The 14,535-nt window shown below is 50.4% G+C and overlaps 1 protein-coding gene across 2 annotated transcripts in view; it reads right to left on the bottom strand.

Annotated features, from left to right (window-relative positions):
• Positions 1-14,535, bottom strand: part of TXNDC16 (thioredoxin domain containing 16) — a 39,268-nt gene that overhangs the window by 12,936 nt on the left and 11,797 nt on the right. For both annotated transcript variants that reach the window (XM_059850651.1, XM_059850650.1), the window contains exons 9-16: positions 13,410-13,566; positions 12,067-12,233; positions 11,688-11,748; positions 10,102-10,243; positions 9,253-9,399; positions 8,732-8,791; positions 2,075-2,243; positions 1,617-1,753 (exon numbers count right to left, since the gene is read on the bottom strand). In XM_059850651.1, coding sequence (XP_059706634.1) covers positions 1,617-1,753; positions 2,075-2,243; positions 8,732-8,791; positions 9,253-9,399; positions 10,102-10,243; positions 11,688-11,748; positions 12,067-12,233; positions 13,410-13,566 — 1,040 coding nt within the window. The remainder of the gene's footprint in view (positions 1-1,616; positions 1,754-2,074; positions 2,244-8,731; positions 8,792-9,252; positions 9,400-10,101; positions 10,244-11,687; positions 11,749-12,066; positions 12,234-13,409; positions 13,567-14,535) is intronic.

The following is a 14,535-nucleotide window of genomic DNA, read 5'->3' as shown; positions in this document are numbered from 1 at the left end:
CTGCTCCCTCAGGCTGTTCTGCATCACAGCTCCAGCACTCTCAGGAAGTGGGTGGAGAAGACATCCCAAATTTCATCTCCCTGTGGCTGAGTTACCCCAGGCTGAGGATGCCACTCTGGACTGCAGATGTGCCCTGAGGGAAGAGGCAATCCTACAGGATCCACAGAAGCTGTCTGGAAACCCCCAAGGTTCTTGTCTGCGTGGAAGGAAATGAACAACTTCTCTGTAGAATCCCAGAATGGTTTTGGGTTGGAAGGGACCCCAAAGCTCACCCAGTTCCAAACCCCTGCCATGGGCAGGGACATCTTCCACCATTCCAAGGTGCTCCAAGCCCTGTCCAACCTGGCCTTGGACACGTTCAGGGGCAGCCACAGCTTCTCTGGGATGGATTAAAGGTTTTTTGGGATCAGTAGGGTTTCCTGCTGTATTTACCAGATTAGATCTCCAGAGGAAGGCAGAGATTTGGCTCTCAGCTGGCTCAGGGAACAAAGCCCAGGTGTTTTCTGGTTGGTTCCAGGCATCCTGTCTTGTTCTTACCTCTTCCCTCCGGACCCTCTCACATGAGAAAGTAGCTTGGTTTGCATTAAACCAAAGTTTAGAGGCACAAGGGAGCTCTAAAATGAAAAATAGTCTGAAAGTTTGATCTTAAGCAAGATCAGGAAGTTCTCCTATTTTTAAGGCAGCAATTCCCAGGGGAAGCTGGCAACTGAGAGTCTGTGGGCTTGGAAGATCTCAGCTCCCAACTGTGAGGCCCTGGCACAGGGTGCCCAGAGCAGCTGCAGCTATCCCTGGATCCCTGGAAGTGTCCCAGGCCAGGCTGGACAGGGCTTGGAGCAGCCTGGGACAGTGGGAGGTGTCACTGCCCATGGCAGGGGTTGGAATGGGATGAGATTTAAGGTCCCTTCCCACCCAAACCATTCCATGATTCTGTGATTTGCCTGATGTTCTCTCTCCAGACTGGCTTTATTCCCTCTCTCCTGGTAACACATTGCATTTCTGTGTCCATCTATTCCAAAACCCACAAGTGGATTTCATGGAGTTGTTCACATTTCCTTCCTTCTGATGCACGAAACTTCTACTTTATCTTATTGCTGTTCTGTTTTTTAAAAAATAAAGGTTTTGGATTGTGTGTTACAAGAACTGGGGCCACTGCTTCTTCAGGAGAAGCCAGCAAGATCCAAGAGTGGATCTCTTCCTTTTTTAAGGAAAAATATGCTGGGACAAGTTGCACATGGGCTCCAGGAAGAGGCTGATGGATCTGGGCTAAACCAGAGGCTTAAAGGGAATTTAGTGCCAGCCTACAATTACTTTGAAGGGACTCATAAAGAGGACAGAGCCAAACTCTTCAGGGTCAGGGGCAGGAGGGACAACAGGGACAACAGGCTGGGGAAGTTTCTACTCCACAGTGGGTGTAGCAAACCCACCTGGCAGCTGAATGCGCTCAGAGCCAGGGTATGGATCTGAAATCCCAGCCCTGGAACCACCTGCTACCCTCTCACTGTAGAACTGGAAAAGGCAGTGCTAGGTGTTGTGTTGTGAACTTCCAGCAGCTGGAAGCAGCCCTGTCCCACCAGGACTGAAGCTGGAGAGTGCTCAACCCACCAATCCCAACAAACCTTCGCTGGTGGCTGAGCTAAAAACTCCCAGGAGTGAGGGGTGGTGGTGGGATGAGAGCTCAGATGGAAACTCCCCTCTTAAATATCCTTCTGCTTCATCCATGGTGGCCAGCTTCAGTGGGCAGGAAACTTGGCTCCTGTGGAAAGGCAGAGGAAGAACTTGGGCTGATGTTTTTTCTGCTTTTGGGATGAAGAGACAACAGGGCAACCTCAACCCAACAAGGCCCCATCACAATGGGACAAGTGTGACACCTCATTAGAGACAAAAATTATCATTTGGCATGGTGATAATTATCACCAGAGAGGTGCTGGAGCTAGTGACAGCAAAGAGAAAACAGCCTGAGCCAAACTGAGAGCCTTGGGATCCCCACTAAAAATAACAGAGAAGGAATTCCAGCAAAAGACAGGGATGCTGACAGAAGATGTGGCAGATGTCCCACTGGGGATTTGTCACTCACAGCAGGATGAAGCTGCTCAGCTCTTCAGTCCCCCACATGCCACCATATGTCACTGACTGCTGTCCCTCCTGGTAAATCCTGATGGTGGGGAACTGGGTGACATTCTCCTGGGAGCAAAGGCCAGTCCAGTCCCAGCAGTTCACCCGGGACAGCAAAACCCCCGGGGTTCCTAGAGTGGAAAATAAATACTCATGAATTATATGAAAAAAAAAAAACAAAAACAATCAATTAATTGGAAAATGGAGCTTTTTATTAGCTCAGTGGATATTATTGTCTATACTTGTATTAATGCTGGCAGAAATCTATCAAAATCCAGCCCCAAAAGCACACAAATCCCTTTGAATACAGCCCATTTCCCTCTTGAAATCATTCATTCCCAAAAACATTCACATCTGACTGGTAACTCCAAGCAACACCACAAAATCCTGAGACAACTGTCCAGCAGCTTAAAAGGCAGCAGGGAAAGGTATTGGAAATACCTTAGGAATGAGGCCAAGAGAAAGAAATAAGGCACTCACTTCCAGGAAAGAGGGAAGATAAAGCTTGGCAGCCAAGGTTTTTGCATTTATTAAGCTGTACAATATTGAAAAATCTCTGTTCTACCTCAAGCATGAAGCCAAATGCACATGGACCAGTTAAAGGGGATGGAAGAGAGATGTCCCATCCACTGCCCTCAGGAACAGGGGGGGATTCTTGGGGCTGTGCTGAGAGCCAGGAGTTGGGCTTGATGATCCTTGTGGATCCCTTCCAAGTCAGGATTTTCTGTGATCCCACCCAAGCCATGAGCAGACACCTGTAGGACCTCAAGAAAGGGGTCTCACAAGAAGGGAGTGGGAAGGGAAGAGCACTTGGGAATTACAGAGCAGTCAGTCCAACTGTGGGTCCTGGGAAATGTCCTAAAAAGGCTTTTTATGGGTCTCACCAACACAAGAAACTCAAGAGGTTGGTAAGAAGTGAAACAAATGAAAAGTTGGTTCTAGAGTGCTCTTTATGAGTCCAAGATTTGTGCAACTCCAGCCTTTCCTTCAGCAAAGAATCATGGAGTCACAGAACGTTTGGGTGGGAAGGGACCTTAAAGTTCATCTCATTCCACCCCCTGCCATGGCAGGGACACCTTCCACCATCCCAGGTTGCTCCAAGCCCTGTCCAACCTGGCCTGGAACACTTCCAGGCACCTTATCAGCCTTTCTTGCATCTTTGAGCTGGGTGCAGCCCAGCACAGGCTGCTGTTGGCCCATGTTAGGCCTGACCTAAATCCTGACCAGCTTCACTCCCTCCTTTCCCTTGGCTTCCAGCCTCACCTGAGCTGCCTCAGGGCCTTGACCAGTGTGCAGTTGTCCGTGCCCAATCTCAGAGATCTTCATTCCTTCCCCAAATCCTTCTTTGAACAAGACTCAAAAGCTGCCTGGGAAAGAAGGGATAAACCCTAGAGACAAGTACACACATGGAGGCAGACCATGGCAAAGAATCCTCCAGAAACCAGGCTTGGGGCAGATGATGAGAGTTTCTCAAGAGAAACCAGCCAAGCTTTCTTCTCTCCCTGTCCTGGCTCTGATTCTGATCACTATTTTCATTAAAGGCCTGGCTGATGGAATAAAACACATCCAATCTGGTTTTGATCTCAAGCCTAGAGGGGCAGAAAGCAATTTGAAGGGCAAAGTGTAAGGACAGCAGCATTCCATGAGGAGAAGCAGGAAAGGGATGGACACTCAACAGCATCTGCAGCCCATGGGAAGAAAATTAAGTTCTTCTGTTCTGGTGAAACCTCTGCAGAGCCCAGCAAGGCAGCCTGGGAAACATGTTTTTGGAATGGTTTAAGCAAATGAGAATCTGGAGCAGTTTGAAAGATTTTCCTCCTGAGGAAAAACCCAACCAAGTTTGGTCTGGGAATCACCAGTGAGAGAGAAACAATAAAATCCAACAACGTCAGGGGTGCTCTGAGGGGCACTGGGAGCACTGGGCAGGGTCAAGCAGCAGCCCATGCCAAGGTGGGGAGGGCTGACCAAATATTGAAACAAGTTCCTGAGAACTGAGCACAGCTGAGTGTTGCACAAATGTTGTGCAGAGGAGTTGTGGACCCCCTAACCCCTGGGAGAGTCCCAGGCCAGACTGGACAGGGCTTGGAGCAGCCTGGGATAGTGGAAGGTGTCCCTGCCCATGGTAGGGGTGGAATGAGATGGAGATTTAAGGTCCCTCCCAACTCAAACCCTTCTGGGATTCCATGATGGTTTTTGTAGATGGGGGTGAAGGCAGAGGTGACCTCAGCACGAGTTCCTCCTCCTTATCCCTGTACCCTTGGCCTCCCACAGGACCATTTTCTGCAACCTTCATTTGAGGTTCTGCACTGCAGCTCACATCAGGAGTTTGCTGTTCTGCCTTGTGTCAAACTCTTGTGCAGAAAAAGCAGGAAGCAGCACAAGTGAAGGGCCTGCAAATCCACTCAGGCAACAATTGTCAAAACACTCCACGAGAGCAGAAATGGTTTGTGTCATTCCCAGACTCTGCAAGAAGATCTCAAACTGAAAGCCTGACCTCAGATTTACTTCACACCTCTGAGCCAGTATAGCTGGTTCTCATCATCTCTTACCACATCATCTTGTGTCTTGCCCAACTCTGGAAAATAATTCCATGGAAATGGGGCTTTGATGTCCTGTTAAAATCGAGCTGTGAGGCTGCTTGAAGCTTTTTCAAAGATGAATTTTGATATTTGGATATTGGCTCAGGGAATTATCTACCATGTGCTCTGAAGGGCCCAATCTGGCCTGAAAAACATCTGGTACAGGATGGTCCCTCTCCCACACCAACCTGCACCACTTCATTAATGACTGGACAAGCAGAACTTTCAGGAACTGAGTAACTCAGCAAACGACTGTCCAGCCCTGTGGTCACTGCTGGGTGGGAGGAAAGGTGAAAGAGGAACACAAAATCCTCCTGGTGGTTTTTGTTTTAGGTGCTACTGAACCCAGCAACAGCAAGAACCTCTGTCCTAGAGGTCTTAGAGAACCAGGTCAAGACAAACCATCAATGCCATAGGGAACTAGAAAAATCAGGAATCCCTTGAACTCATAATCATTTGAACTTAGAATTATTTGGAAGGCAGGACTGGCATGGTGCTTGAGCGTGTTCAGGGAAAGGAATGGAGCTGGGGAAGGGCCTGGAGCACCAGGAGAGGCTGGGGGAGCTGGGAAGGGGCTCAGCCAGGAGCAAAGGAGGCTCAGGGGGGACCTTGTGGCTCTGCACAGCTCCTGCCAGGAGGGGACAGCTGGGGGGGTCGGGCTGTGCTCCAGGGAACAGGGACAGGAGGAGAGGGAATGGCCTCAGGCTGGGCCAGGGGAGGTTTAGGCTGGATATCAGGGAAAATTCCTTCATGGAAAGTGCTGTCCAGCCCTGGCACAGCTGCCCTGGACATTTTAAATCCCATCCCTGGAGGGATTTAAAAGCTGTGTGGATGTGACACTTGGGGACACGGAACAGTGGTGGCCTTGGCAGTGCTGGGGGGAATGGTTGGGCTTGGTGATCTTGGAAGGCTTTTCCAACTTAAACAATTCCATGATTGTATTAAAAAGCCAGCTCACTTGAAGAGCTGGTCCAAAGGCTACAACCTGAAAGAGAAGTTATGTACAAAGTGCTGCACTTCAAGAGGAAGAATCCAACGCAGAATGGGAACATCTACACCTGGAAAACATCACACCATGAACCCTGAAATCTCAGTCCAGTGTTAGGCTCCATGGATATAAATTGCTAAATCATGCAGCTGATCTTCCTGCCTTTGAGCTACAATTTCACCTTGTCTTTCTAAGTCCCTGGTCAAGAAGACCCCAGGAGCACAGAGGAGGGAAAGAGAACCATTTTTCATCACAATATGTTGCTCTTCTTAGATACTGATTTCCTCTTTTCTTTGCAAAAAAAAGCCAATAACCCACTCAAGGAATGCTCAGCACTGTCTCACCTTCACATCCTCTGCTCTTAACCCTGCTGCTTCCAAAAATTCCCATCTCCCAAAAGCAAACCAGACATGCAGCAGGGAGCCCCAGGGGGAATGGGAAGTTCTTGCTCCAAGGGTAGAAAACGTGCTCAGTTCAGCAAGGCAGAGATGCTCCTCTTTTTCTCCTGCTAAACTGGATCTCTCAACAAATGGAAAACACTTGAGGGTTGGAAACTTCACTTGGTGAGGATCTGCTGAGCATCTGGAATGGGATGACTCACGGGGTCATTGCAGTCTCCAGCCTCCTCCATTCTCCTGTGTTTGATCACACATGGCCTGTTCTCAGTGCCATTCTGCACAAAGAATTGGCATGGGGAGCAGGACCTGCTTCTGCAACTCAAAAAGTGCCTCCAGCACGGGTGATTCACTCCTCAGACAGCTGCCTGTGGATTCCCAGCCCTGGGGAAGGAAGCTCCACCCCGGAGCAGGAGCAGGCAGGAGTACCAGAGCTTCTGGAGAACTGAGAGTGCCCCAAGCCATACCCCAAGTCCTGTTCTCAGTCCTGCACAGCTTGAGGTCTTCTTCCTGATCCAGCCATCACTGAGAGGCCAGGGAACAGCATCCTCTGAGGTTTTCTAGCTCCTCTGGTAGCTGGTTCTCCCAGCTCCCTCAGGCTCCTTCAGCAGCAGGGAAAAAGGATCTCCAGCTCCACCAATGCAGCTGTTCTGTGTCAGGTCATGGCAGGGAAAGCAGACTGGAGTCATTCCATAGGGTCACATCTGGCCTGGGAGTCTTTGGAGAGACCTCAGTGATCACAGAAGAAAGGCCCTGACCCCAGGCAATTCATGATCTGTGCTGAGAATCTGTCTGTGGCTGCTTCCCTGCCCTGAGATTGTTATCAAGTGATTCAGAACACACATGGTGAAATCCTGGCCCTGCAGAACCCACCAAGGGTTGGCCACTGGCTTGGGAAGAGGCTGGGTTTTACCCACAGACCCTCCTGTGCTGCTTGGGAAGAGGCTGGGTTTTACCCACAGACCCTCCTGTGCTGCTTGGGAAGAGGCTGGGTTTTACCCACGGACCCTCCTGTGCTGCTTGGGAAGAGGCTGGGTTTTACCCACAGACCCTCCTGTGCTGCTCCTTTAGCTGGTCTGGCTGCTGGGGAAGTCCAAAAGAAACCCCAAACCACCACCAACCCCACAACAACAACAACCTCTCCTGTCCCTTCCTGTTTATTCCTGAGATTTCAGTCCAGATCAAAGCTGCTGGTGACTTTCCCTTCATGAATTCATGCAGGCCATGAATGCAGAGCTGCTTTCCCCCAGCCCTCAGCACTGCCTGCAGCATTCCCAGGACAGCTTCTTGTAAGCAACTCCCACTGCAGCTGCTTCCCAGAAAACTGTGGGGTCGTCTGCACATTCCATTCATGTCCCCACTGCTGAATTCTGCAGGACACAGTGCCCAGTCCCAGGGGGCTGCCAGCACCAGGAAAAATGAGCCTTGATGGAGAAAAAAACCAGGAGAAGGCACCAGCCACCTCCAGAGGTGCTGGAATAGCTCTTGCCCACATCCATGTGGCTTCCCCACTGTGGGATGAAGCCACCTCAGTGTCCCCTGCAGCCAAGGGGAGAAAAGAGGCACCTCTGGAAGAGATTCAGCCCATGTAAGAACCCACCTCTCTCCCCAAAGCAGAGTGGGATGGGGTTGAAGGCCTGAATGTGGGGCTCACCCTGCACAGACCCTGCTGAAGGATCCCTCCCTCCTGCCTTTGCTCCCAGATTCCCTGATGTGCTGGCTCTAAGTGCTGATTGTTCCCCATCCCTGTGTTATTGATGGAGCTCTGTGGCCACCAGTGAGAAGTCCCACAACTGAGCCAGACTGCAAACCCTGGTGGCACCATCCCTGCAAATGTGACATTGTCCTGCCCTGTGCCCTGGGCCTGCCCACATCTGTCTGTCCCATTTTCCTCCAAAGCCAGGGAAAATCACAGCTCCTCTTTCCAGCAGAGCTGAGGTGCCACCCAGCACATTGATGTGTAGGGCATCTCCTGGGCCTGTGCAGGACAGGACCCTATTTCCATGTTCCAGGTCACAGTTCCTGCTGTTTGCTGCTCTGTGTCACTCCCTGGCCCTTCCCAAATTCTCCCTCATGCAGTCACCGTGCCCAGCAAATGGCATCAGAGAGTCATTTGGACTGGAAGGGACAGGGACACTTCCACTATGCCAGGTTGCTTCAAGCCAAATCCAACCTGGCCTTGAATGTTTCCAGGATCATAAAATCATGGAATTGTTTAGCTTGGAGAAGCTCTCTAAGATCACTGAGTCAAACTGTTCCCCCAGCACTGCCACCATTGTCCCATGTCCCCAAGTGCCACATCCACATGGCTTTTAAATCCCTCCAGGGATGAGGACCCCACCACTGTTTTGGGCAGCTGTGCCAGGGCTGGACAACCCTTTCCATGAAGAAATTTTCCCTAATATCCATCCTAAACCTCTCCTGGTGCATCTTGAGGCCATTTCCTCCTGTCCTGTGTTTTTTTCTCTGGGAACAGAGACTCTGCAAAGATCCCTAAATCAGACACAAAGGTTCCTAAACAACCTGGTGTGGATATAACTTTCCTTAGGACTCTGAGGAGGAAAAATGAGTGCATTCCAGGGAATGAGGTGCCACCAATGTCTTGGTTCCTCCTGCCAAGAGGAGCAGGTGAAACCCTGAGCCCTGGGGTTCCTTACCCTGCAGGTGAGCGGCCACCTCGGAGTAAGAGCGCAGCACTGCCAGGGACACAGCTTCCCCTGAAACACAGGAGAGGGGAAACACAGCCCTGAGGGACAGCCAGGGGACAGCCAGCCCCACCTTGCTCCCTGACAATGTCACATTAGCAATCTCTGCATCCTGAGATGCTTTAAGCTCTGGAAGATTTGAAATAAATAAGAAAAATTTAACTTCATGCTTCATGTCTCTGCCTATGTCTAGGCCAGCCCATGAGTCCATGTTAAATTAATTTCCCCTCTTGTCCCACATTTTTTCTTATAAAATAAAGGTTAAAAATCTCTTAATATCAGATTGATATCTGGTATTATCAGCCAATGAGAAGAACTGATTTAATCTGATTGTTATTAATTGTATTTAATCCCTGCTCATGGGACAGGATGTGGCACGGATTAATGGTCAAAACTTGTCTCCAGGATCATGGAAAGCACAGAGAACATCCCTAAGTTACAGAAGGGACAGCCAGGCCACATTTCATACTCACAGCTGGCATAAAACAGCACCACTGTCCTGGCAGCCTCTGAGAGGGAAGAGTGGAAGTTCTCCTCTGTCAGGACAAGGATTTGCTCCAGGGGCAGCTCTCTCTTCTTGTCCCTGGAAACTGCTTCCACCACCTGGTCATCCTGAATATCTGCAAAAAACCCAGAGGTGTGTCCAGTGCAGGGGGAACTGCAGCCCCCTGGGCCACCCCAGTGCATGATTTTGTAATCCAGAACCTCTCAGTGGGGTGAGTGAAATCTTGTATGGGGAGAGGAGGCACAGCCACACAAACAACCCCCCCAAAATGCCCCAATCCATCTCACACCAGCTCTGCCCTTGATTGGAACAATACTCTAAGCTCCTCTAGGATCCTGCCCCCTTTTTTTTTAAGAAAACATCCCCAGATTTGCAGAGATAACAAATTCATTTTCAATTCTGCATTGCAGAGACCAGAGTTTTCTCCCTGGAGGAAGCAAGTCTGGATCTGCTCTCACAAAAACGTCTCAAACCCTTCCAAAGGGATGGATGGTTTTCAGATGCTTGTAGAGGATTGTAGAGGACACAGTGCTGGGTGCACTTTAACCCCCTCAGCCCTTGGAGCATCCAAGCACATTCCTGTCCCTCGCACAGCAGCTGTTCCTCTAACAGCTCTGATTTTTCTCCCTGGTGTTTCCACTAAAAATCAGACCTGTCTGTCATATTCCAGTGACCTCAGAGAATGAAAGAGCCACTCTGTGGCCACCATGAAGTGACTGTGATGGTTTGCAAGTGTTCTCTATTGCTTTGCCATCTCTGATGCTGATTGCACCTTCTGTCTGATGACAATCAGCTTTTTACTTGATTAATTGCACACCTTGATTGTTATTCTCTTTCTCATCTTCATCTTCCTCCTCCTCCTGCTCATCCTCCTGGATTTGTTTCACCTTGTTCTTATCTTCCACCAGGGTTATAACTTCATCAGTGTCTTCCAAGACCAGGTATTGAATTGGCATTCCCTGAGGAAAACAATAAATCAGTGGCAGCACAACATCTCCCTCTGCTCATTTTGTCTGCAGACCAGACTCAAGGTTGATGGGAACCATCTCCCAACTCCTTATTTTTGGGATATGTCACACTTCCCTGAAGCTGCCAAACAGGGGAATGTCTGGGTAATGTTTCTTTATCCCAATTTCTCCTGTACTTGAGTTTTTCTCACTCCAGGCTGATGTTTCCTTGTAAATGTAAGGAAAATTGGCTATGTAAGTAAATGTGGCTATGAGGGATCCTGTGGTGAAAGTGAACACCAGCCCCATCTCCCAGCAACTTAACTCAGATCCAGCACTGCAGGAAAAATCCCAGTGGCCAAGCAGGGAAGGAGAGCAGGGAAGTACAGGGGCCACTTGGATGTCCCCTCATTAGAGGGGTCAGGCTGGGTCCAAGGAGCCCATCACAGCCTGGGAAACCAGCTCAAAAAATCCTTTATCTCATGGAACTCAGCCAGGAGAAATGTTCCCATGTGTACAGGGACTGGCCACCCATGGAAAGAAGCAAAAAAGCACCATGAATTTCTCAGAAATGAGACCTTGTCAGCTTAAAACCAGTGCTGGCACCAGCTCAGACAAAGGCACTGGAGAGAAAATGGAAAGTTCATCAGGAGCTGAGAGAAATGACAAAGTGCTGGCACCTCCCACGGGCTCCCAGAGCCACCCAAGTGCACATCTCTCAGCAGGCCACAGGAAGCCCTCAGGGGATGCTCAGGTCTGATCCTGCACCTGAAATCACCAGTGGGACAGTTCAGGTAATCTGGGGCATCTGTGTTCCCTGGCATCTGCCAGCACCCCATCCCAGCCTGCCTCACAAGCTGGGTCAGGTCCCTCCAGAGTTTAACTCATCTTGATCAGCCTCATTTAACTCACACCCTGCCCTTCTCCCTGGCACTGGCACTGGCTTACATCAGCTCAGCACAGAGCTTTGCTTGTTTGCTCTTTGTTTCACACTCAGTCCCTCTCCCATCTTTTGACACCTTTCCTAAGGCCTTTCAGAAGACCAAATCTTTTGGGGAATTTGCACTTGGATGGAGTTCACAACCTTGTGTTGCCTTAAGGTGTAGTAGAGATGGCACTCAGTATTTTGAACCCAAAATAAACTCACTGCTTTCTCCTTCCCAGCAGGCACAGTGGCTCTGCAGCACCCAAATCATGGAAGGGACATTAAAGATCACCCAGTTCCACCTCTGCCATGAGCAGGGACACCTTCCACTGTCTCAGGCTGCTCCAAGCCCAGTCCAGTCTGGCCTGGAACACTTCCAAGGCTGGGAAATTCAGATTCTCTGGATAACCTGGGAAAGACACTTCCCCTTGAGCTTCAGGGAATGCTGAGAAACCAATCCCACAGATGAGCAACATCCCACCACCCTCTCCAGAGCTCAGAGGTGTCCAATGAAGAAATCCAGCATCCAACCTCATCTGGTGTCTTGAGGGCCACGTTTGACCGCTGCAGAACGTTCAGCTCCACAAGGTCCCTTCCAAAACACAAAGTGAACATTAGATGGTGGGACACAGAAGGTCACATCACTAATTCCATCACTGCTAAGTTTCCTCTCCAAAATCTCTCTTAATCTGAATATTTTTCCACCCCTAAGTCAGCAAAACTTCCAAATTAGTACAATTCTGGATAAATCCTTAAATATGAAACGCCCTGTCATAGGACATAGCCTGGTTTTACTGTCTCTCATTCAAGTGTGATTGAGTCCATTGATTGTCATGCTGGTGTTGGGGTAACCCAGCTCAGAAACCCCCCAAAAAGCAAGCAGAACCCCAAAAACACCTGAGAGAAATACCTGGACAAAAGGGCAACTCCTGCTTTCCCCAAGAGCTGCCAGGCCACAAACTCTGCTGTCCTCCTGTCAGCCTCATAGGTCTCTTTCTGGCTCAGGATGAACACCAGGGGCAGCCCAAGCTGCAAGTGAACAGTGGAGATCTTCTCGGGGTCCTCAGCAACCTCTGTCTGGAGAACAGGCAGGGTTAACAGCCAGGGTTATGCTGCAAGCACAGCTCCACAAGTTGAAGGTACCTCAGCTCTTCCTCAGCCACAGAAATCCTCAGGTAAAAGCTTCCAACCCCAATTCTAAAACATCCATGAAGCAGAACCCACACAGCTCCAGTTAAGCTGTTCCAACATGTCACGACCTTCCTTGTTAAAAACCTGGGCTTTATTTTGTGGGTTTTTTTTTGTGGTTTAGCAATTCCAGATGTCAAATTTCCACTCATTTTTATTTACCTGGCATCCACTCCCTGGAGCAGTTTGAAAATCCCAGCCCCAACATGCAAGAGCTGGAATCTTTCCCTTCCTGCCTTGGACGTGCTGCTTCACGACAGCACAGAGGTGCTTGATGAAGCTCCATGGGTCTGATCCAGGAAAATGGCTGAAGGAGCATTCCCAGCTCATCCACTCATCCTTCTGGATGGGCAGGAATGACCACTGGCAACAGGAGGCTGCTGAAGTTCTCTGCCCCTTGGAAGGAGTAAATAGGAGGGAACCTCCTGTCCCTTGTGACCACAAAGGTGGGAAGGACTGATAGCAAATTCCAGAGGGTGCTGAAGCTCCTGCAGGGAGCATGCAGGAGCAGCTGAGGACTTTGGGGTTGTCTAGTTTGGAGAAAAGGAGGCTGAGGGATAACCCCACTGCTCTCCACAGCTTCCTGAAAGGATGCTCCTGAACCTACAGGAGCAGCTGAGGACTTTGGGGTTGTCTAGTTTGGAGAAAAGGAGGCTGAGGGATGACCCCATTGCTCTCCACAGCTTTCTGAGGGAATGTGGAGAAGGAAACACTGATGTCTCCAGAGTATCAGGGATAGAACATGTGGAAATGGTTCAAAGCTGCCTCAGGGGAGGTTTAGACAGAATATCAGGAAGGTTTCTTTACCAAGAGCACTGGAACAAACTTCATATTGAGTTGGGCAGTGCTCAAGAGTCATTTGGAAAATGCCCCAAATAATTTATTTAGGTTCTGGCCAGCCCTGAATTGGTGAGGCAGTTGCACCAGGTAATTCCTGCTCCTTGCCTGGACCCTCCCTGGAAGAGGCAGATTCCCACACTCAGCCTTTCTCTCTTCTCTCACCACCCTCATCCTCACATCCCTCCCTGCCCTCCCACCCAGGGAGCTCCTCCTTCCCAGTCCTACCACCAGTGGAGCTGCCATGAGCTTGAGGTGCCTGTGGATGTTGAGCAGGGTCAGGGGCTGTGCCAGGGCTGTCCTCCTGCAGGCCTGGGCTGGCTCTGTGACTTGCTGGCAGTGGCAGAACAAGAGCCAGGCAGAAGAGACATCAGGGTCATCATGGCTGTGAGAGAGGAAGCAAAGACCACCCTGAGCAGGAGTTCAAAGTGCCCTGAGAGAAGGAGCAGGTTTGCTGATGTGTTTCACAGATTGTCCACAAGCCCAGGGTTTTGGCAGGGTGTGAAACAGGCTGGGAGAGCTGGGAATGCTCACCTGGAGAAGAGAAGGCTCCAAGGAGAGCTCAGAGCCCCTGGCAGGGCCTGAAGGGGCTCCAGGAGAGCTGGAGAGGGACTGGGGACAAGGGATGGAGAGATAGGACACCGGGAATGGCTTCCCACTGACAAAGAGCAGGGAGAGAGGGGATATTGGGAAGTGTAAGGGTGGGGAGGCCCTGGCAGAGGGTGCCCAGAGCAGCTGTGGCTGCCCCTGGATCCCTGGAAGTGTCCAAGGCCAGGCTGGATGGGGTTGGGAGCACCCTGGGACAGTGGAAGGTGTCCCTGGTTAGCTGTGACACCTTCACTGCTGTTGGCCTGTGGGTAACTTCGGGAAGTCACTTTGCTTTTCTGATGCACCCATTCCCTACCCCTAAAACAGGGATCACCTTCTTTGGGTAAGGATTTAAGAGCTCTCCATGGAAGAGCAAAGTGCACTATTAAGACCTCAATTCCTGCTGCCCCGGCTGCCTGGAAGCTGTTCCTGCTGGAGAAGTTCCCACCACTTCAGCAGCTCGGGAGGGGGCGGCGCTGCCTTAAGGAGAATTCAGGCGATTCCTGCGCAATGACAACCGTGCCATCTAGCGGGAGCACAGCATAGCTCCCCGAAACCCTGCAAGGATGGAAGGGCACCTCGGGGAGGGCCACCCCGGTCCCGGTGACAAAATCCCAGGTAACTCATGAAGGAGTTATTAACGTTGGGAAAGCCCTCCAAGATCACCGAGTCCAATCGTTCCCCCAGCACTGCCCAGGCCATCACTGAGCAGTGTCCCCAAGGGCCACATCCACATGGATTTTAAATCCCTCCAGGGATGGTGACT

Source organism: Haemorhous mexicanus, chromosome 6 (genome assembly GCF_027477595.1).
Source record: "Haemorhous mexicanus isolate bHaeMex1 chromosome 6, bHaeMex1.pri, whole genome shotgun sequence".
NCBI classification, from domain to species: domain Eukaryota; kingdom Metazoa; phylum Chordata; class Aves; order Passeriformes; family Fringillidae; genus Haemorhous; species Haemorhous mexicanus.
The sequence above is the reverse complement of the archived record's forward strand: the minus strand, read 5'-3'. Positions and strand labels throughout refer to the sequence as shown.